This window comes from Chlorocebus sabaeus, chromosome 1, assembly GCF_047675955.1.
Source record: "Chlorocebus sabaeus isolate Y175 chromosome 1, mChlSab1.0.hap1, whole genome shotgun sequence".
NCBI classification, from domain to species: Eukaryota; Metazoa; Chordata; class Mammalia; order Primates; family Cercopithecidae; genus Chlorocebus; species Chlorocebus sabaeus.
The window spans coordinates 81197580-81218900 of record NC_132904.1 but is presented as its reverse complement, the minus strand read 5'-3'; the positions used below and the strand labels follow the sequence as shown (position 1 = coordinate 81218900).

General features: G+C 36.6%; 1 protein-coding gene across 14 annotated transcripts in view; it reads left to right on the top strand.

Annotated features, from left to right (window-relative positions):
* Positions 1-21321, top strand: part of DLG2 (discs large MAGUK scaffold protein 2) — a 2222296-nt gene that overhangs the window by 1065121 nt on the left and 1135854 nt on the right. For 2 of the 14 annotated variants that reach the window (XM_073019929.1, XM_073019923.1), the window contains exon 1: positions 8482-8847. The exons of the other annotated variants lie outside the window; for them this stretch is intronic. In XM_073019929.1, the coding sequence (XP_072876030.1) occupies positions 8683-8847 (165 nt within the window). In that variant the 5' untranslated portion in view covers positions 8482-8682. Of the gene's footprint in view, positions 1-8481; positions 8848-21321 lie in introns of those variants that run through there. 14 annotated transcript variants of the gene reach the window in all.

The window sequence follows — 21321 nt, the reverse complement described above, 5'->3', positions numbered from 1 at the left end:
ACCTTGAACAAAATGTTTATAATTATGGTTTTCCAAAATGATGAATTACATTTTTATGTACTAGCCTTGAATAATGTTTATCATATGTTAAGGAAACAAACCAAAACAGACACCAAACAGTAACTTCTATCTCATTCATGTGAAAATAAATATTTATATTATTAATTTACGTAAAAACTGTCAAGAAGAATATATACCGAATAGTTAACACTAATTATCACTTGGGAGTAGAAATTTTTTTAAAGTTCCCTTTTACTTTAAATCTATCGACCTTTCTTAAAGGAACATATTATTTGTTAAAATGTATTTTGAAGAACTATTTAGAAGAGATTATCACAAACCATTATTGGGCTACAGCTTTGAGTGTAAACCATAATGACTACAAAGGCAAAGATGAAAATCAGTGTCCTCTGAGAGACCTTTTCATCCGGTGTTGACCTTGTCATTTCCCATCACATCCTATTTTCAGTCCATTGTAGCACTTAGCAATACATTTTACTTTCTGGTTTATTTTTTAAATTATCTTTCTGAGATTAAGGACCTTGCTTATTTTGTTCCATGCCATCTCTAGCACTTAGAACACTGCCTGAATGACAGTAGCCTCACATAAATTAGGCGGATGAAATGAATGCCAGTAGGATAACTATTGCAATAGTTGCCTTTAACATAAAGTTCAAATACCTTAATTTGATTTATAAAGCCCCACATAATTTAATTTCTGCTAACTTCTCTAGCTTCATTATCTTATCATTACTTTCCCTACCCTACTCCCCACTGCCCCAGGATTTGTACATGCTCAACTTTCTTCAGTTACCTTAATATATTCTTCTCTCTCATCTCATGAGTTTTGTACTTGTTATTCTTACTTCTGGAAAATTAACTGAGCTCTTCTTTTTCTTATTCCTGTTGATTTATCTGGTATCAGAATATTTTAAGCAGTATTACTGCTCAAGGTCACAGTCTCAGGAGTTAAATGTTAAATTAGTTATGCAATCTTAGTCAAGTTATTTTTGCTTAGATACACTATCTTTATTTGTAAAGTAGGACTAATAGTACCTATCTCATAACAATTTAAGGATAAATTAGTAGCAGCTTATTACATATTAGGATGATGATGATGATCCCTTGTGTGGTCATTGTGGTGATAGTGATATCATTTCTTTAAGAAAATTTCCTTATTACAGCATGTGATAGGTGCCATTTTCCCATGTGAAAAACTAATCATTGTGTATTATTGAACATTTATTTGTTTTTAGATCCTACTAGAATATAAGCTCCATGGGAGCAGAGGCTGAAGTCATTGAGTTCATCAGAGTACCCACAATACCTAGCACAGTGTCTGGCAGATAGTACATGCTCAATAAATGTTTATAAAATGACTTAATTGGATAATCTTGTCATCAGTCAATACACGCGATAAGATACATTCTCAGAACTGAGAAGATAGATCTTGGTAACAAAGAAGAATGAGAAAGAATGAGAGTCAAAGATGACTCAGGTTCAGAGATTGAGAACTAGGAAAATGAAGCCATTAAGAGAGAGGAATAAGGATGAGTGACTAGTTTTGAACATATTGTTGACCCCTAAGAATTGTCTTTTGCCTTTTTTCTTCCACAGTTATCCTAAATGGCTCTTAGATTGATTGCATCCTTTCACATCTAAAACTTTATGTTAGAGGTGATGCAGATGTATATCTGCTTCTACAGATGAGCAAATTGAGATCTAGAGGTAAATGGCTTGCTCTAGGTCATATTCAAGTAGAGGAAAAGCCACATTTCAATAGAAAAATGTAATTTTATTTGAATTATTCATTTTTTCATTTAGAAATATATATGGAATGTCTGCTATGTTCAGACCATCATGATCCGGGTGCATAGAGATATAAATAACCTGGTCACTGCCCTTTAATAGCTCAATATTTATTGGTAGAGACAGTTATATAAACGAGTTCAGGACAGACTAATAAGCCTTCTAAAGCATTCATAATGTCCTCTGGGAGAACCATGAACAGAGAAATTAATTCTCAGTGGAAGACTAAAAGAAGGTGCTCGATTGATGTTACATTTGACCTAGGCTTTTATGCTAGCTATTCATTTTTCAGTATTTTATTCTATTATATTGCCTTCAAAGATAAGCTGGGCTTTGATTCTAAATTAGAATTTTCTAATTTAACCAATGCAATCAGAAAAGAACATTATCTACTTCATGTCTATCATTTAGTTTGAGTTTTAGTTTCTTTTAAATTGTTTTACACTTTTTCTTTTTTTCATTTAATTTAACTCAGCAACAGCAATTCTGTTGTGAAGAAACACTGAATGAATTAATGTTTGAGGTGACAATTGTCAGTAGACTTTTAAGATCTTCTGCAGAGCTGATAACATATTGAGGAAGCTGACTTTTTAAAGCAAAATCAAAAGTAGACTCCAAATGAGAATATTCCAGAGCCCCAAGGTGATCACTCTATTTCTCCCACTGCATCTTTAAAGGGACATAAAAACAAAATCAAATTACACTTGCTTTTTGGTGATAATAGGAAAATAGGTTGTTTTAATACATGTAGATGAGATCACTGGTATATGGTTTACAGAACTAAATTTAGATTGAAAATATAATCATAGGGTTTATGAATTGAAAGGAAAGCTTAATGGAAATCTAGTACAAGCTTTTGTTTGTCTCTTTCTCATTTAGAAACTGATAGAAAGATTGAATGAATTGTTTAATATCACAAAGTTTTCATTCTTTAATATAATGACTTTATATCTTTCTGTTAATACCTTTATGAAATTGGGCAAGTCAGTTAAATTCCCTATTTTTTTTTTCACCAGTAGAATGGGGAAATTGAGAAAATAATAGGTATTTATTAGAGCTGTTTAGAGAATAAACTGAGATACTGCGTGCAAATGATTGGTTTTATTGCAACTGTTTTATCTTGTCCTACCCTACTTCTCCAGCTCTAGGAAAATATTAAGATTTGATCCCGATATAAGCAGCTAGCCTCCTCTATTTTTCCCACTGCTGCTTTCCCAGTGTCCAGCACACAGTCTGACATCTAATAAGCACTCAATATTTCTGCATTGAATGAATGTCTGAATCTGACTTTCCTGATGCTTTTATATTATCTGATGGACCCCTGAAAATATTTGAATTCTAGACCTCTGGAATTTATGCTACTCTTTTAACAAAAGGATAAACTGAGATCCCAAATGTTAAATAATTGGTTTGTGATCACAAAGATGAACACTCAGGTGTATTCATCTGGGACTCAGGTTTTTAAACCACGAATTCAGTCGATTTTCTACCACAGACCTTTAGCAATATTAATAAATAATATGTTCTCCCAATATTCTATCTATAGTCATGATCATTCAAGAAAATTTGTAAACTACAATTGTGTAAAAACTGAAATATATTTTTTTTAAATTTACTTACACAAACATTGTCAAAATGTAGGTATATTTTCTTTGGGTCTTTCATTTAACATCATCATGCATAATTATTTTGTCACTATATATTCTTTAAAAACATTTTAGTGGGTGATTAGGATTCAATTCTACAGAGATACCAAATCTTGTCATTTGGTATTGTTGGATATTTAGGTAATTTCCAGTTTCTCACTGTCATAAGTCATGCTCTCTTCAACATACTTATGCAAAATTGTCTGTCTTGTCTTTTGATTACTTAGAATAAATTATTGGAGATGAAATGATTGTTGGAATAAAGGCTAGGTCCATTTTTAAAGCTCTTAAATGATACATGGTAGCCCTTCATGGTAGCACTGTCCAGAAAATTTACTAATTTTTCTCACAATTGTAGTTTCCACGGGTATTTTTCCTAACGCTTCTTAATTACGTGTTGATGCCTATCTTTATTATCAGAAAAAATGTGTCAGTATTGAAGAACAATATTCTGTATGTGTGTGTGTGTTTCAAAACAATTCTTTCAGGGGAAAATGCATCACTACAGCTTCCAGAATAACCTGTCAACACCAAATATAATTTCTCCTTATCCTTGTTTGATAATATATGCTGATTACCTGTGTACAATATCTACATAAAAATAGTAGAGTAGAGGTAGCTTCAGCGTAGCTAGATCACTACCTTTATACATATAATCCAAACACAATGAAGTGAGCAAAGTTCATATTTTAAGTAGTCAAATATAAATATTCTCTACTGTAACCTTCTATTTTTACCTTGTGTTAAGCCATTTTTCCTTTGAACATTTGAACTTTTATAGCAATTATCTAAATATTCCTTGAACACCTACCATGTACCAGTTTTGGGGGATAAATGGTAAAAGGCAATTATTTCCTTCTTTTTTTCATTTTTTAATGAATAATGATAATCCATAATTTCATTTCACAGATTTCTTTGGTATACAAAGTTTACTGTTGTTATCTGAAAAACACCCAAGAATGCTAGCCTATGAAAGGAATAAAGTTCTGGTTTTGGTAAGCAGTGAGGTCTTGACACTAAATACTGCTGTTATATTTATACATGATAAATTCCCTTTTTAAATTCCTGAAGAACAAGTTTGAAAAAATAAACAAGATATCTTAAAAGAGCATTATATTTGAAGACAGATAGATTGTAGTCATATCCTCATAACCAGTTTGTGTTATAGAACAAGTTACTTAGTCTCAATAATCCTGGATTTAGTAATCTGTTGAATATTTCTGCTGTCCCCACAGTATTGCGGCGAGAATAGAGGAGGGGTGCAATCTGTCATGTAAGTGATTAAAAAACTACCAATACAAGTTAATAAATGTTTACGGTTTAGTTTGAAATTTATTTTCTTCAAAGATGGTATGATGGCTAGGGACTCAGAAATGCCCTATTTTTGCCCTGACACTCATATTCCTCCCTGTGGCATTTCCTACTTTTCTCTTTTCTTTTCTTTTCTTTTCTTTTCTTTTCTTTTCTTTTCTTTTCTTTTCTCTCTTTTCTTTTCTTTCTTTCTTTTTTTTTTAACAAGCTCTCACTCTGTGGCCCAGGCTGGAATGCAGTGGCTCCATTAGGATTCACTGCAGCCTCAGCCTCCCAGGGCTCAGGTGATCTTCCCACCTCAGCCTCCCAAGTAGCTGGGACTATAGGTATGCACCACTACACCTGGCTAATTTTTGTATTATTTGTAGAGATGGGGTTTTTCCATGTTACCTTGATTGGTCTTAAACTCCTGGGCTCAAGAGATCTGCCTGCCTCTGCCTCCTAAAGTGTTGGGATTACAGGTGTGAGCCACTGCTTGCTTTCCTTGGAATTTCTAATTAAGGAATGTGTACATAAGGCATAGAAACTAAATTGGCCTCAGAGTACCACTTTATACCTGAATACTAAATGCTCCCAAAACACAGCTCTGGTAAAAGCTAAGAAATCCATATGGCTTAAGCCTGTAGGTGTAAAATAGGCATCCTATTCCCTTCTTCATGAACTAAGATGTATGAATACACCATTCAAATTTAGACAAAAAGTGTTTAAAATAGAAAAAGTAAGTCCTAGATGAGTCTATCCAGAGGGGCACTTTCTGCCCAGTTCTTCACAAAAGGAAGGCACTAAAGCAAGAAAGAAGAGAATGACCCAACATGCCTGGAGAAAGCTGATTCTACCGAGATGGGTCTATACTGTGAAAGCAGAAGAAGAAGAGGGAGTGCCACCTATGGATGCTGACATATGACACAGTTTTCATAGTGCCTCATAAAACAAGACTCAATTAATGTCCTGAGATCTGATTTATTAGATGATGATAATTATTATTATTATTTGAATGGAGTCTTGCTTTGTCACCCAGGGTTCAGTGCAATGGCATGATCTTGGCTCACTGCAACCTCTGCCTCTTGGGTTCAAGCGATTCTCCTGCCTCAGTCTCCTGAGTAGCTGGAATTACAGGCATGCACCACTATGCCTGGCTAATTTTTGTATTTTTAGTAGAGACAGGGTTTCACCATTTTGGCCAGACTGGTCTCAAATTCCTGACATCAGTTGATCTGCCCACCTTTGCCTACCAAAGTGCTGCAATTACAGGCATGAGACACCGTGCCTGGCCCAGATTTGTTTTATTTTTGGAGGCATGGTCTCACTCTGCCCCACCTAGGCTGAAGTGCAGTGGTGTGATCATGGCTTAATGCAGCCTCCAGGGCCTCCAAAGCCCAGGCAATCCTCTCACCTCAGCCTCCCAAGTAGCTGGGACCACATGTATGTACCACCATGCCCGGCTAAGTTTTTTTGTTTGTTTGTTTGTTTTTTGTTTTGTTTTGTTTTTTGTGTTTCTTTTTTCAAAGATGGATCTCCCTGTGTTTCCCAGGCTACTCTCAAACTTACTGGGCTCAAGCAATTCTCTGCCTTGGCCTCCTAGAGTGCTGGGATTACAGGCATGAGTCACTGTGCCTGGCCTGTTATGATTTTAATAAATAAACCAAGTAAAATATTATCAGAGAAGGTGGAATTCCTTTCATAAACCAATATTTTCAATATAGTTTAGATAAGCCTGGTACCTGGGAAGAAATTCTTAGAATTTAGTGGTGAATAGGATTAGATAAAATATAAAATAGCTGAGTTGGATTAGGAAAATAAGCATCATAATACCAGTGTTTCAACCTTAGAAGCAAAATGGAGCCACCTTGGGGACTTCAGAAACTATTGGTTTCTTAATCCAACCCTCAAAGAATCTGATTTAATTGATCCATATTACAGCTTGGGCATCAAGTGTTGCCCAAATTTATAATTTGTAAGGACAGAGGAGCACTAAATTTGGAATTAAGGAACCTGTAATCTACACCTAGAACCTGCAAGTACTAGTTGGTGGTTTCTGAGCAAAGGACTTAGTCCTTCTGTGCTGCAGTAAAATGAGAGTTTGGATGAAATGATCTCTCTGGCAGCAGCGAGGCCCAGCACAAAACACATCCTATGAATTTAGGCACACTGCTCCCCAAACCCTATCTTAGCTGGTTACTCTGCAACTTTGGACATCTTAATAAAGCTTTCTGAGCTTTGGTTTCATTATTTGTGAAAATGCACAGTAATAGTTATTTTATTGGAATTTTTATTAATATTAAAAGAAAAACATAGATTGATTAAGCACTATTCTCATGGTATCATTTAATTTGTTCTCTTTTCACCTGTCCTTGTTCCTGTAATTTGCTAATTAGGAGTAGAGGACTGATTACATTAAATGGGCTTTGTTGTTATTGTTTCAAATGGCAAGAATACTTCATAGATGGTGCTCCGTACTTGCTGTTGAAGGCAAATGATGCCTTCTTGTCCTAGTTTTACTGATAAATGGATTCAGATGGTATCAGTGCAATCCACCCATTATAAAGTTCAAAGCAAACTTTTGGAGATAGATTTTCTTTATTTACATCTAGTAACTAACTTCTGCTCCAATGGTTCATGGTTGCCACTGCCATATCATCTTAGCCTTCCTCTTGAAAAGCATCCACACCTTACAAATAATACGAAAACCAGAGACTGGAAAAATGTATGTATCCTTTCATCTTCCTCTACTCATTATCATTTCACCCATCATTGACATCATTGTTCTCGTTTTAAAAAGACATTTTGACATAATTTTTGGATTCTAGCATTTGTAGAAACAGAGTGCTTTTGCGAACAGTATCAACTTTTCAGAAAAAAAAAAATGTTTGTCTAATAATGATAGTGGTCATAAGGAGGAGAAATACAAGTACTTCCCCTATCATTATCCCTCCTTGTAATTAATGCTTACTTTGCTGTCTTTGCAGTTAGACTCTAAAGCTCCATAAGCATAAGATTCATTCTTTTTCTTTTTTCTTTTTTTGAGACAGAGTCTTGATCTGTCGTCCAGGCTGGAGTGCAGTGGCGCAATCTCAGTTTACTGCAACCTCCGCCTCTTGGGTTCAAGTGATTCTCCTGCCTCAGCCTCCCAAGTAGCTAGGATTACAGGCACGTGCAACCACGCCCTACTAATTTTGTACTTTTAGTAGAGATGGGGTTTCCCCATTTTGGCCAGGCTAGTCTCAAACTCCTGACCTCAGGTGATGCGCCCCCCTTAGCTTCCCAAATTGCTGGGATTACAGGTGTGAGTCACTGTGTCTGCCTACAATAGATTCATTCTGTCATTATCATCGCTGAATCCTCTATGCCTAGCATAGTGCCTGATACATAACATAGTAAGTCTTTTAGAAATAGTATTTTGATATAAGGATTTGGAAAGTGATGTATTTCGTACAATTAAGTTAACAGTTCAGACCTCAGTTTCATTCTCATTGAGAATATGTAATCCCAAAATCAAAAAGTAATTTAGAGATCATCTAGTTCATCCACAATGCTTTCTGTGGCAAACACATGATGGTCTCTTAGCTTCTGCCAGAGCACCACCCACAAATGACTACATACACCCTCTCAAATGCTGCAGAGTCCATCGAGAGACAGTGCTAATTGTTAGAAATGTCTTCCTTTACTTGAGCTGATATTTGCCACTGAAATTCCATTCTTCCTTCAGAAATTTCAACAGAGTAGGCTGGGTGCAGTAGCTCACACCTGTAATCCCAGCACTTTGGGAGACCAGGGTGAACAGATAGCCTCAGGTCAGGAATTCAAGGCCAGCCTGGCCAACATGGTAAAACCCTGTCTCTACTGAAAAAAAAGAAAGAAAGAAAGAAAAAAAAAATTAGCCAGACCTGGTGACACACACCTGTAATCCCAGCTACTTATGAGGCTGAGGCAGGAGAATTGCTTGTACCTGGGAGGCAGAGGTTTCAGTGAGCCGAGATTGCACCATTGCACTCCCACCTGGGCGGCAAGAGCAAAACTCCGTCAAGAGAAAGGAAGAGAGACAGAGACAGAGAGAGAGGAGAAGGAAAGAAATTTCAACAGAGTAAGTCTGATAATTCTTTCAGCTGATGAGAGAAGTTTGTAGATTGCCTAACAAATGTTTTCTTTTTTCCTTAAAATTAGCTAATGCTAGGTGTTAATGTAGAAAAAACATATATTTTCCCCTATGTGATTTAGATTCTTCAGAGTGGCTCCTATTTTTTTCCATGTTAATATTCCTTTAACTCTTACCTTTAAGATGCAATATTTTTATTAGGTTTGTTTTGTTTCTCTATGCTGTAGGTTTCTCTATGCTGTAGAGTTCAAATCTTTTAAAACTCAAATTATTTCTTTAAAGTAAAAAAATCCGAGCAGCAAATGCTTATACTTCCTGCTTTAAAACCAGTCTTCAATCTGTGACTTTAAAACCAAGAAAGCATCTAGAGTATTTGGATGATTTTGCGATATTTCTTCTTTTATGCTTTTATTTCTGGTTAAAGGAATCATAGTAAGCTTTCTTCGCCCAACCTTAAATAAAGCTTGAAACAACTTCAGGAAGAAATGAAATAGTAATAAACTGTGAAAGCTTCACTACCTTAAGAGTAAGATTGTGTTTTCTCTTTGCAAAATCTGTCTGTGCAGAGGCAGGAAGTTCCTGGTGTTTGTAGACTCTCCCACTGGATCTCACAGAAGATTCAGTTGCTTGAATGTTTATTTCAATATGCAACAAATAAGCTGCCTTTTTTTTTTTTTTTTTTTTTTTTTGAGAAAGGAACTTTATCTTTTCTTGAGGTAGCTCTGGATATGACTAACTCTTTCATTAAGGTACTATTGCCAGGCCAGGTGCAGTGGCTCATGCCTGTAATCTCAGCATTTTGGGAGGCCAAAGTGAGTGGATCACTTGAGCTCAAGAGGTTGAGACAATCCTGGGCAACATAGCGAAAGCCTATCTCTCAAAATCTCAACATAATGCAAAAATTAGCCCAGTATGGTGGCACGCACCTTTAGTCCCGTTTCTCTGGAGGCAGAGGTAGGAGGATTGCATGAGCCTGGGTGGTGGAGGTCACAGTGAACAGAGCTCACACCACTGTGCTGCAGAAGTAGAGCTTTTTCTATCATAACTATATGTTCAAGATAGGTATGAGACCCCCAAAATAAATCTAAAATGAGTATCATCTTAAATCTCCATATTACAAAGTGCTGCTGTAATTTTTTCAACGACCTACATTTTGTGATCTACTTTTTGCTTGAAGGGTCATCTACATGATCCCAAATAACTTTCATAGCAGCAGTTGATATAAATGCTGAGTTTATATTTTGGAAAGGTGCCCAAATCCTGAGGTGGGAGGTTTGCTTTAAACCAGTAATGATCCATGATGTTTCATGCTCTGTTACTAAATAATACTTTATACCCAGTTGTATCCATGGAAACCTGCAACAGTTCTATAATTGCAATAGGCTCTAAACTAGTCCCACTGTGGCAGGTCTCCAGTTTATCACTCACACTGCTGTCAAAGTGATTTTTCTGCAAGACAAATATACCGTGTCTTTTCCTATTTTATACCTCATAAATCCCAAACTGTTTGTTGTACATGTCATTTAAAGTTTACGTGTACACACACACACACATATACGCACACACACACATATACACACACACACACATACATATATGGCCTAGTCTAATTTTCCAGCCTCATGTTCTACCAGTCCCACCCATATTTCAGCCACAATATTTTTGGACTGCTACTTTGTTCTTTCATGTTGTTTTCTCATGCTTTCTTCTGTCTTTCATATTCTTTTTCTTCCTAGTAAATTCTCCACTCACTTTTGAAAAGCCAATTTAAATTTCATTTTTTTTGTGTGAGGTCTTGGCTGGCATTCCAAATGAAATAATCGTCTCTATGTGTCTAGATGAGACACATAGAAGATGCTCAGTGAATGTTGAGGCATGAGTAAATGTTACATTAGAATGCCAGTCCTTGTTCTCTTGTCTTCTGGACTCTGTGAGGTCATCAATGGAGAAGAGAGGCTTGAGAAAAGAAAACCCACCCACAGTTTAACTCTGCATTTCTTAACAGGGCTAAAAAAAATCACATCATTGCTTGTTATGGCATCTTCAATTCCTCCCTCCCGTGTGTTTCATTCTTTTCATTCTACAAATGTAACCAATTATTTCCTATCCTAAAGATATAAAGTATTCTCTCAACCATTCTTTCCCTCCTCTATGCTACATGATTACTTGCACTGCCATTCTCATGTAATTTCTTGAAATTAAAAAACATTGTATTGGCATTTATTGGGAAAATTGATAGGTGTTAGATGGGAAAAGTAGTGTTCTGAAGTCAAATAAATTTAGAAAATATTCAATTAGGTAATGTTAAACAGGTTTCTTTGTTGAATAATTGCTCAGTCTTCAATATGCTAATGCTATCAAAGATGGGCCATGTTTCCTAACAAAATTGGCTATAGAGAGAATCTCTTTTTTTTCTTTTTTTTTTTTAAACTATAATACTTTCAGTTCTGGGATACATGTGCAGAACCTGCAGGTTTGTTACATAGATATACACATGCCATGGTGGTTTGCTGCACCCATCAACCCATCATCTACATTAGGTATTTCTCCTACTGCTATCCCTCCCCTAGCCCCCAACCCCCAACAGGGCCTGGTGTGTGATGTTCCCCTTCCTGTGTCCATGTGTTCTCATTGTTCAGTTTCCACTTATGAATGAGAAGATGTGGTGTTTTGGTTTTCTATTCCTGTGTTAGTTTGCTGAGAATGATGGTTTCCAGCTTCATCCATGTCCCTACAAAAGACATAAACTCATCCTTTTTTATGGCTGCATAGTATTCCATGGTGTATATGTGCCACGTTTAATTTTTCCAGTCTATCATTGATTGGCATTTGGGTTGTTTCCAAGTCTTTGCTGTTGTGAAAAGTGCTGCAGTATACATACGTGTGCCTGTGTCTTTATAGCAGAATGATTTATAATCCTTTGGGTATATACCCAGTAATGGGATTGCTGGATCAAATGGTATTTCTGGTTCTAGATCCTTGAGGAATCACCACTCTGTCTTCCACAATGGTTGAACTAATTTACACTCCTACCAATAGTGTAAAAGTGTTCCTATTTCTCCACATCCTCTCCAGCATTTGTTGTTTCCTTTTTCTTTTGAGATGGAGTCTTGCTCTGCTACCCAGGCTGGAGTGCAGTGGCATGATCATGTCTTACTGTAACCTCCACCTCCCATGTTCAAGTGATTATCCTGCCTCACCCTCCCAAGGAGCTAGGACTACAGGTACCCACAATCAGCCCAGCTATTATTATTATTATTATTATTATTATTGCATTTTTAGTAGAGAAAGGGTTCAACCGTGTTAGTAGGATGGTCTTGATCTCCTGACCTCGTGATCCGCCCGCCTTGGCCTCCCAAAGTGCTGGTATTACAGGCATGAGCCACTGCACCCGGTCTGTTTTCTGACTTTTTAATGATCGCTATTCTAACTGGCATGAGATGGTATCTCATTGTGGTTTTGATTTGCATTTCTCTAATGGCCGGTGATGATGAGCTTTTTTTCATATGTTTGTCGGCCACGTAAATGTCTTCTTTTGAGAAGTGTCTGTTCAATTCTTTGTCCACTTTTTGATGGGATTGTTTTTTTCTTGTAAATTTATTTAAGTTCCTTGTAGATTCTGGATATTAGCCCTTTGTCAGATGGGTAGATTGCAAAAATTTTCTCCCATTCTGTAGGTTGCTTGTTCACTCTGATGATAGGTTCTTTTGCTGTGCAGAAGCTCTTTAGTTTAATTAGATCCCATTTGTCAATTTTGGTTTTTGTTGCCATTGCTTTTGGTGTTTTAGTCATGAAGTCTTTGCCCATGCCTATGTCCTGAATGGTATTGCCTAGACTCTCAAGAGACTAGCATACTGCTGGTCTAACACTTGTTTCTTTCTGCTTTCTCATTGCTCATACTTTAATTTAGTGAGTTCTGGCTTATTGCCCACCTCATATACCTTAAACTATACTCACAAATGTCCCCATAAGTAATTGAACCCTTAAATTAATGGATCTCAAGTCTTGATTACACTTGGCAACCCACCGGTGAGCTCTAAAATTCCTGCTGCCTTGGCTGGGTGCCATGATTCACTCCTGTAATCTCAGCACTTTGGGAGGCGGAGGTAGGGGCAGATTGTTTGAGCCCAGGAGTTCAAGACCAGCCTGGGCAATGTGGCAAGACCCCATCTCTACCAAAAATACAAAAATCAGCCTGGCATGGTGGCTCGTGCCTGTGGTCCCAGCTACTCAGGAGGCTGAGGTGGGAGGATAGCTTGAACCCAGGAATCAGAGGTTGCAGTGAGTCAAGATCATGCCACTGCACTTCAGCCTGGGTGACACAGCAAGACTGTCTCCCAAAAAATAAATTTAAAAAATAATAAAATCCCTGCTCCTTGGGTCCTATCCCCACAGAGATTCTGATTTGATTGTGGATGCAAACTGGGTATCAGGAGTTGTAAATGCTTCCCAGGTAATTCTAAGTGTAGCAAAGTTGGGAATCATTGCCTGGTGCCTCAAGCTGTTAGTTCTTTCTTTTATTATTATTATTTTTTTATTTTTTTGAGATGGAGTCTTGTTCTGTTGCCTAGGCTGGAGTGCAGCGGTATGATCTTAACTCACTGCAACCTCCACCTCCCGGGTTCAAGAGATTCTCCTTCCTCAGCCTGCCCAGTAACTGGGATTACAGGCATTTGCTGCCAGCAAATGTTTGCATTTTTAGTAGAAGTAGGGTTTTCTCATGTTGACAAGGGTAGTCTCAAACTCCTGACCTCAAGTGATCCTCTCACCTCTGCCTCCCAAAGTCCTGGGATTACAGGGGTGAGCCACTGCACCTGACTGTTCTTTCTTTTTTCTAAGTACTGAGGAAAAAAACAAAAACAAAACAAAATAAAACAAAAAACAAGGCATGGTCTTTTGCATTTTCCCTGATAAATCTTATATAGTAGAGAAAGACACACGCACACACACAGACACACACACACATATAGCGTTGTTTATAACAAAACTTTGGGGTAGAGGTGGGACTATGAGCATGACAGCAGCATGGAGTATGACAATATGGTTGTTAAGGTAATTGCAGCAATACATCAGAGCTACTAATAGGAGGGAGCAGAGGATGAAAGATAATATTGGAGCTTCATACTGGACATTTTTATGTGGCACTAAATAACGTGGACTCTATTGTGAGCGAAATAAGTAACTATAGCAGTCTTTGAACCAGAGAGCTGCATAATCCAGTTTGCATTTCTGATTTGTCCCATCATTTTCTTCCCAATTTGCACCTCTTAGGAACAGGTCCAGATCTAATAGATGTGCCCCATCACCCATCATTGGCTTTAAATTTCTGTTATTGTTTGGTTAATTGGTATATCAATATCCTCTTTCAAAAGTTTGCATAATCTATGAGAGGTGAACTTCTGCATTATTCATAGCTATATAGTCCAGAGCATCCGTTGGGTAGAGAGAGATACAGCATCTATTGAGTAAATGCAACAGCAATATGAAGGTAAGGAACACCTTCATATGTTAGAGTATAGCACTTTATCAGTGACTTAAATCACAGTGTTTGGAATTAGATCTTTATTTTCCATTTTCCCCCTACAAGCCATTATCTCTCACCCCCAGAAGATAGAAAGTTAATATTTACAAGATGTCATTTACAATTTTGTTACTCTAGATACTGTCAGATTAATTAATAATTGTGTGTTTATTGAGTGCCTGCCTATTCTGCTACAAAGCATGAAGGCACTGTCAGGAATTTTAAAAGCTAAAGTTATGTCTCCTAATCTCAGAGCTTATTTACTTGGGAGGAAAAATGTGTCAAGCATAACCAACAGTTTAAGAACACTAAGAAAGAAATGTGCTAAGTATCCGAATATTTTGGAGAAGAATGGGATCTCTTGGGGCTTGCTGGGCAGCAATAATTGTGGCAAGTTTTCTGCCATTACCACATTTAAATGGTAATTCAGGAGCTGATCCCAAATGGACACTGTTCTTTACACACTAATTACTGTTTACCCTGCAGTGATTGTTATGTGTGACAGCAAGTGTAAATGCAAACCTAGATGCTTACCATTGCCCTTCCAACATGGGAGGACATTGACTGATTATACAAGTTGACATGTCATGTTATTTCCTGTTTTCTCAGATAATATTTAAAGGTGAACATTTCCAAAGTACATATCCATGCTTAGTAGAACTTTGACTCTATACAAATATTAAACGTAGGTGGTACGCTCCAGTTAGAAAAGACTACAACATTTGCCTTGCACATGTGTATGGAAGTATGAGGAAATACCTCCAGTGAAATGTATTGTAAGAAATGAGTTTTAAAATAAATTCCATCTTGGTAATTTATTTCCATGTATATTTGGTTATTTGGGACAATTGTCTAATACCCATTGGGCTCTTCCAGTATGAAAAATCTTGTGCCATATCCTGAGGTGACAGAGATGATTAAGACATGACCCCTGTTCTCAAAACTTCTGGCAAACAGAGGGACAGGTAAATATATAATTATAGAATATATTGATGCGTGTTTTAATAGAAGAATGTGTAATTGATAAGACTCTCAAGACAAAAGATTAGGTTTGCATTAAGTATCACATCTTTTTTTAATTTCATTTTTTATGTTTAACTCTCAATATTCTCTAGAAATCTAGACTTCTAGTTATAAGGGATTTGTTCTCCTCCTCCCACCCCTAGTACTGTGAAAAGTTGTGAGCATTTTTCACAGTACTGACTTTTCACAGGACTGAGCTTCTAGAGTGACTGACTGATCAATACCATACGCTGATGTTCATGGAGACAGAAGTTCATTGTTTAAAACTCCATGGTCTCATGCCTTCTTGCTTTTCTGATACACTTAAGGTATAGAAATCATTAGCGAAGCTGGGAATCCCATTCTCTAGGTTTCTTCACAGGCAATTCCCAAATATTTCTCCAGATTTGCTATCCCTGTAGACCCACAGACCTTTATTTTCATCTCAAGCTCCTACAGTCTCCGCTACTCACTTTCCAGCATCCTAAAGACAATATCTCTTTCTTCTTTACCTTCTACCCATCAGCCACAACCTCTCCACTCCCTCTCCAAAGTCAGGATACCTAGAATACTACTTTGAAAGTGTTACCAGACCCCACCACTTACCAGAAGTTAGTCTTTGGGGCGGGGGTTTCCTCACTATTGTCCCTTCTGTGGTCGCCAGAAAGGGGTCCCGATCCAGACCCCAAGAGAGGGTTCTTGGGTCTCATGCAAGAAATAATTCAGGGCGAGTCTATAGAGTAAAGTGAAAGCAAGTTTATTAAGAAAGTAAAGGAATAAAAGAATGGCTGCTTCATAGATAAAGCAGCCCCAAAGGCTGCTGGTTGCCCATTTTTTTATTTTATTTTTTATTTTTTAATATGCTAGACAAAGATTACCATCTTGGTTTGCAACCTGTCTTATCAGCAAAATCTTTATGACCTGTATCTTGTGCCAATCTCCTATCATATCCTGTGACTTAGAATGCTTTAACTTACTGGGAATGCAGCCCAGCAGGTCTTAGCCTCATTTTACCCAGCCCATATTCAAAATGGGGTTGCTCTGGTTCAAATGCCTCTGACAAAAGGGCTTCAGAGTCTGTAAACTTAAGTTGAGTGCACCCTGAGCCTTGTCAGAATCCAGAGGCAAGGGATAAATCATAGCTATCTGTTTGGAATTGGTGAGTAAGAAAAAATTTAATAATGTAAACCCAAATTCTAATTATCTTGCCACCATCATAGAAACACTAAGAATACAAAAGAATGATGATTCATTGTGCAAATGAGGTGGTTGGGGATGGGGCTAAAAAGAAGATGATGTGTGACTAGGTTTTGGAAGATTAGTAGGAGTTGCTAGAGGGTTATTCTAAACACGAGAGACGGCATGGATTGAGGAGTGAAACTGCATCTTCTTATTCTCTGTATCTCCAGTGTTTGGCACATAGTAGGTGATCAGTAAATGTTAGTTGAAGGGAGAGGCAGAATAGTGAGGAATATTTAGGGAATGTCAATAAATTTGGTGATCCTGGAACAGTGTGTGTGGGAGGAATGAAGAGGAATATGCTGGGGTCATGGCATTCACAAAGCACATAGCTATCTAGGTCATCCTAAAACGTTTGGGCTTGTTAAGCAGAGGAGTGATGCTATCATAATAGGAAGTAAGAACAGAGTTGAATAGCAAAGACCGTGTAATATAATGAGCAAGGTTTTCTTGGAGTTCTTTAGATTCATAGGAGTGAAAGTCAAATTCTAGGAGTATTTTGCCGATCCCTGCAGGAGTGAATCTGACAGAGGAATAAACCTGCCCACTCAGTGATGTTGGGAACTTGGAGCAAGTCTGCTATCAGATGCACTGGGGACCTTTAAATGCCAGAATTGCATTTTTAAAAACCAGAAAAACACATCTAACTCTTGTCAAGAATAAATATTTTGTTTGTGAAAATAAACGTTCATGAGAAAAAAATTGAAGTCAAGACAGAAAAACATTTATATGGTAGGCTGCATACATCATGAAGCTTGATTTATTGTTTTAATAGTAAAAAATGATAATAGATAAATAAAATTTACTGACTTTCTTGTCAGTTTTCAAACTTCATGACTTATACATTGTTAAATGTTTGATATAATGTGACTTCTAGAGGATATATGAAGTGGTATGTTCCTATAAATGTTGGCTCAGGGGTCATGGGAATGTGTAACAGAGATATCAGCTATAATGATGGAATGAGAGAAATCTTGGGTACCTTCTTTTCATCAGAAATTCTCCCAGAAAATACGTACAAGGGAAACAAATGAACATAATCAGTGACAGAAAGACTCAGATCCTTTCTCAGTTAAAGCCAGAACACATAAGCCAAAGAAAATAAATTTGGGATTTTCTGACTCTGTAACTTAAGTTCCTTCTGCTACTTTCTAATCACTAGCTGAAAGGGATTTGTCCTCTCAAATTGCACAGACAAAAAGTTGTCACCTGGATATGTACTTCTTACACTCTGCCATAAAAACAGTGACCTGAACTAGACCAGGGAGCAGTGAACAATAAGGTATTAGGAGGTTAAAGTTCCCTGGAAGAAAATGATTCAAGTGTCTGCAAAAAAGCGATTGAGTTTTCTGACTTTACTGATAAGCTTTGAAAATCCATCAAGGTGGGAAACCAAATATAAGATTTCTGTATTATCATAGGAGTAATCAGATTTCAAGTCTTTGTACTTTTTTGGAGGATGGGGATGGCAAGGCATTAGTTAAGATAGTAATAAATCTTACATTTTATTAAAATATGAATGTATGACAGAATTTAAGAAGTAACCATTGAAATATTAGGAATACTGTATAAACATCAAATTACACTACATTACAAATTACCTTACATTGCATGTATTCATTTGCATACATCAAACTTATAGTCAAAAAACATAACATTAGGGTACGTTAAGGTACAAAGATTTCTGTTCGACTTAACTCGTAAAACAAAAATGGACCTTGTAAGAATTTGTCTTTTCATTTCACTGGAGTTGCCTGAAAGTGGACTTGAGTTTTACTGTAAGGAGATGACAGACATGAAACGCAGCTCTTTCAAACAAAGCATTTGTTCATAGTGACATATCTTCTGCGTCTGTGATAGCAGATGCTTTTAAAAGCAACAAGGAGAGGGAGCAGTGGTGGGTGGAATTAGAACCAAATGCTTATATTCATATGCTGCCATGTGAAGCAGATCGGCCATGCTGCTTTCAGATACACTTAAGAACAATCTTATTTTAGTTGGAATTGAAAGATCTGGGATCACTGAACTGTCATTGATAGGATCTGCCACCACTCTGAGTATTTCAATGATGAAATGAAGCATAAAAATGACAAAATCATCAGGTTAGAACAGACCTCAAAAGGAAGCTTGAAGTTCTCATTACTTTCTTTTATTGGGTCAAGCATAAGCAAAACCATGAAATTGACATTTCTTACTCTTGACAGCATCTGATATTAGGCAGCTCCTTTAGGAAAGATGAAAGAGAATCAGGAAGACACCTGACCCTTAGCTGAACTACTTACTGCAACACCTGTACTAACCCGCAAGGATAAGATTGTGTTGAATTTAAATCTGACTTTCTGCCATTCCCATTCAAGCCTCTTTTTGTTCATCTTGACCTTATTTGAACAGGACATCTAGTCTCATAATTTATGAAATAGCCTTTTCTATAGTAGGAAGGTTGTAAAGTCACCCCTCAGTTCTTTACTGCTGTGATTCATTGCTAGACATATAGCTAGAGCTATAGATGTTAATATATATGAATAAATACAATGTTATATCTGTAACTGGCCCATAATTTATTGCCACCATGTAATTATGGTTATACTTCCTTAATTATAGTATTATTATATTTTTGGAAAACATTGTCTCTTTTAACTTAAAATACATGTATAGATGTATGGATGTATGTATTTGTATGTATATATTACATATGTATGTATTCATATGTATATGTATGCATATATTATATATGTATTTTAACTTAAAATACATATATACATATACATGCATATATAATATATATGTATTTTAAGTTAAAAGAGTTTTCCCTGAAAAAATATATATAGTCCTAACGCTGTAGTAGTTAGAACTTTTTAGTAGTAAAATACATATATATTTTAAGTTAAAAAATATGTACTTATTTACCACCTTCAAGATTAGTATAATTTTTATCCCTGCAATTCAAGTCCCTGATAAACTTAATGAATCTTTCTAAAGTATAATTTTCATTACCTTGCGTTTCTACTCAAGAACTTATCCTGGTTTTCAAGTATTTATTCAATAAAATTCAACTTCTCAGATAGAATTCAAAGCTATAGTTCGTCTCACCTAACTTTATCTTGCTAGCCTTTCTTTCTTATCTGACAGGCCTGAGTTTAATTCATAGTCCTGCCACTTTCTGTTAGATTCCAGTTACTTTAACTGAGAGTTCTAATTTCTTTGTGAATATGAGCACTAAATCAATGTTGATATTTTTAAAACAGTCTTCCCTTAAAAGATGGCTAGATTAGCTTTTTTTCTTTTCTTTCTCCTCCTTCTTTTTTGAGACCAAGTCTGACTGTGTCACCTGGCTAGAGTGCAATCTCGGCTTACTGCAACCTCTGCCTCCCGGGTTCAAGCGATTCTCCTGCTTCAGTCTCCTGAGTAGCTAGGACTACATTTGCATGCTAGCATGCCCAGCTAATTTGTGTATTTTTAGTAGAGATGGAGTTTTACCATGTTGGCCAGGATGGTCTTGATCTCTTGACCTTGTGATCCACCCACCTCGGCCTCCCAAAGTGCTGGAATTACGGATGTTAAATTAACTTTTAAAAATAATTAATACTGAGATTTTTCTTGAAATTCAGCATAGATTTTGCATGAGAGACATTATAAAGTTGGAATAGTAATGTCTATGATATTTTTAAAGTTAAATTAAATTTGATTAATAGCTTAGCAGAGTTGCCCCATAGTTTGTGCCCAATAATTTCTTTAAAATGACTCCTACCCTCTTTCCATGTTCCTTTGGGAAAAGGAAAATGTATATATATAGTCCTAATGCTGGAGGAATAATCACAAGAATGGTTTATAGAGGAAATGAATATAGTATATGGTGATGAGATTTTCATTTATTAAGAAAGACCTGACTGGAATGAGGAAAATCAGAGAGAGAAAAACTGACTCCACCAGACTTCCAAAGATGGAATGTCTTTTGTATTCGTGTCATAATTTATATCATAGGCCAATAAAGGAAAGTTCCAAACTGAAAAAAGACTACTGAACTTCTCGTAATTATTGTTTGCTAACGTGGTTCTTCAATTCATCAAATATTTGTAAAAGGAAATAAAATAATGAGTTCCACCATAAAAAAAAGGGAGAGCAGCTGTTTAACCACAAATACTGGAGTCATTTTGTGTAAAGACAGAATGGCTTTTTCATGCTTCTCTCAAAGAGAAGATCTTTCATTAACTGGTGTTAGCACTTCTGAAAATACCCTCTCTACTACTGAAACTCTATTAGTTGAACACAGTATTCTGAGTATTCTTTACATTTAGGCTACCTGATGGTAAAAGGAATTTTTATACTTTATCGTATGTATTTTGCAGACAGCAGGTAACAACTGAATATAAAAGAAGCATCTGACCCCTTAGCAGGCAACTCCTAAAGTGAATTGAAGTGAATGATTTATCTTGCATAGGGTAAGGATGAAATTGAAACCCAAATACTATATTCATGCCAAAGGAACTATAATGTCCAAATAGCTTGCTGTTCCTTTCCACATTTTAGTGTTTCAATGGGGATTCTTTCAGTCTTTCAAAATATGAGGAGACAGAGCTGAATGAGAGTATAGCAGCAGCTTGCTGCCTTTTACTCGCAGCTAGAAGATGTGTTGAATCCTTATAGGTTGACCTCTTGAATGGGCTGCTCACTGGGACCCAAATCATACAGAGCCTGTGAAC